Source organism: Branchiostoma lanceolatum, chromosome 7 (genome assembly GCF_035083965.1).
Source record: "Branchiostoma lanceolatum isolate klBraLanc5 chromosome 7, klBraLanc5.hap2, whole genome shotgun sequence".
In the NCBI taxonomy this organism is placed as follows: Eukaryota; Metazoa; Chordata; class Leptocardii; order Amphioxiformes; family Branchiostomatidae; genus Branchiostoma; species Branchiostoma lanceolatum.
Window position 1 is genome coordinate 15,040,883 of NC_089728.1, and position 2,870 is coordinate 15,043,752.

General features: G+C 39.3%; 1 protein-coding gene across 1 annotated transcript; it reads right to left on the minus strand.

The window, feature by feature from the left end:
- Nucleotides 1-2,650, minus strand: LOC136437843 (NADH dehydrogenase [ubiquinone] 1 beta subcomplex subunit 9-like). The gene is made up of 4 exons (XM_066432371.1): nucleotides 2,515-2,650; nucleotides 1,748-1,890; nucleotides 1,038-1,099; nucleotides 1-439 (listed from the first exon to the last, which is right to left on the minus strand). The coding sequence occupies exons 1-4, from the start codon at nucleotides 2,610-2,612 to the stop codon at nucleotides 284-286; spliced, it is 459 nt and encodes a 152-aa protein (XP_066288468.1). The 5' UTR covers nucleotides 2,613-2,650; the 3' UTR covers nucleotides 1-283.
- Between the last annotated feature and the right edge of the window lie 220 nt (nucleotides 2,651-2,870).

Sequence of the window (2,870 nt, forward strand, 5' to 3'; positions counted from 1 at the left end):
CTCTGTCAAATACATCTTTATTTTGTGTTGGCTTTTCAAATTGTATTTTATCCACAAAAAGCAAACATTAAACTTATGATACTGTCCACTCTTTTCCAGCTTTATTTTGATGCACAGCAAGTTTGCAGTGAGAACAATATCATTAGAAAGAATGCCTGGGCTGTCAATAGATTCAGGAACTGTATATCTTTACTCCATAAGACACTGTTACAGAACATAAGAGCTGGCATAAGATCTAAGACTTAGCAAGACAGCCCCGCACACAACCTAAGACATCTCCTAATCACTTGACACTTGCCAAGTCATCAGTATATTTCTTTTCTTGCTTCTCTGCCTGTTCTTTCTCCCAGGCTTCCTTCACCAATCGTAGACGCTGCTCACGTTTCTTGAAGTACTCTGGGTACCGAGCACGCTCTTCTGGGTGCCAGTGGTTCAGGAGCTGGAAAGGGGTACAAGAGAGAAACTTGTCAGCGTCAAACCAACATAGAAGTTTGGCTATTCTTCCACTAGCCTTTAAAAGCATAAATTACAAATTTTTATATCAGGACTTGTCATTGAAACAAATGTGGAAGTGTATTTCAATCTGGTTCAGCTCATGAGCAAGCTAACCATACAAAAATCTTGACAAAAAGGACAGATGCTACATGTACAATATGCACAGATTTAATGTGTGTCAGAATGGCCCTCAGTTTGTATTTTTACAATTTGATGATGAGATATCTTAAGTAGACTTAACCTTCATCCTACCAAGTTAGACTTTTGGCACTGAATTTGGATTGGTTACAGGGTTAAGGAACAACATCCAATCTTTGAACCTTTTTTTTTGCAAGAATGCAAATAAAGAGGCCTGTCATTGGAAAATCATTCTCGAGGCCTTCCTAAGTGGCACAATACATTTCATTGTAATTCTAATTGTCTCAACAGAAATATATGTATGCCTCTCAGTCTGTCTTTTGATTTGAAGACCTTGGGCAGAAACAGTGTTTCTAAGCCATTGAGATATACAGACTTGTGTACAACAACACTTAGTTACTTACCCAGTCTGGATGTTGGTAGGACTGGTAACGCTCGTATGTGGTACCACCTGGGGAGTCTGGGACTGGACAGGAAACAAAGGTAAAATTTAGGACAAATTTTATAGTGACTTTGAGCACATTCTAACCATTACTGTTGCAGTAGCGATTGGTGACTGGCTGCACGTTAACTGACAAGACAAAAAACGAGGATAAGCAAGACATATGTTAGGGTAGAGATTGTGATTTAGAACAATCATCTATTCCACCAGTAGAGATCACAATCAGAGTCTCTTTAGACAGAGATCACAATCTGGAAACTAGGAATGTGTTAGGCTGGTCTCCCATTTATAAATCCTGAGTTTCGAGTCAATCTATTGATCTAAAGTGACTTAAAGTTTAAAATTTTTTACGGTGACTGACATGCACAGAAAAATTTATATAGATTCAATTCAGGATCTCTACAGGCAGAATTGTTGATTGTACTGGCAGCAGTCCATCTATGGCCCGATTTACTCACAAGTTTTCGGAGTCGGCTCAGGGCTGTGTGTGAGGAGCTTTGGGCTGCTCAAGTGGAGTTTTCCTACAGGAAAACACTACTTGAGTGGCCCAGAGTTCTCCTTGCACAGTCTTGGGTCGACTCCGATTCGACTAAAAAATGTGTGTGTAAATCAGCCTTAAATCAGGCCTTTGTTGACTCTGGCAGATTGCAATCTCCACAAATACTAACTTACAGATGTAAGGCTGGGGATGCTGTCTCTGTAAGAACTCCTCCTCTCCTGCCTTCAGCAGTTTCACAGCCTTCACCATGTCCACCTCTTCCTTGTGTTCATCAAACCGAGCTCGCAGCAGTGTCGCCTGGTAACGGTACTTATCCCTGGATACGAGAGAAGACAGACAATACATGTAGTTAACAAAATGGTACATGTGGCCTTATATATATATATAACGTTATATATGTTGTCTTCTTCTTTATCGACTGTTTATGTCAACCACATTTTGTGGTCCTGCGTATACATTTGGACACTTGAGGTCAGATATACCCCATGTTTTGACAAAGAAACAAGGCGTGAAAGAGTTGTGAACAAAGTCGTTGAATCTCCTATTGTCTCATATCACATATCAGTTTACCTCCTTGGTTAGACTGTTGAACTTCATATAATTTTGCAAGAACTTTGTTATTTTTTTTAGACCCCAAAATTATATATTTTATGGTACCGATTATTATTGAACTCACCAAGCAATTGTTCTATTCACCAATAAAATTGTGAAATTCCATGGACTAAACTAAAGAAGCCCCATGACTACTGAATTAAAGGTAACTGGATCGTGGACAGTGTCTTTAGGTGGAAATATTAGGTGTAAAACAACAACATACAGCGTTGGAACAAGGAACCTTCTTGATCAGACTTCAAAATTTAATCTCAAAAAGTCTTCTTCTTTTAGTACACAGTGACATAAAATGATGGAATTCTACTACTAGATTAGTCTGCGGACTTACCTCATAATACACCAAGACTCTAAATGTCTGGAAGCGCGCTTGTACAGGCGACAAACTCGCTGTGCATGAGACAGGTACGGGGCCGGGTTGGTCGCCATTTTCGTCCCTTCCCCTCCTGAAGGTCAGGAAAACTCGGGGCATTCCAACGTATAAGGGGTAAGACACTAACAGACTTTCATTCACATATTCCGATTGATGCCCCAAAAAATCGCGTAAAAAGACAAAAATAAATGTTACATTGCTTTATTGTATAATTTGAGATTTTTCTTATCAAGAGAAAAAGAAATGAATTTTGTTATTGTTCGTACTAATAGTTTGAGGCCCCTTTAGACAAAGTAGAATGGTCTACTAGCTCT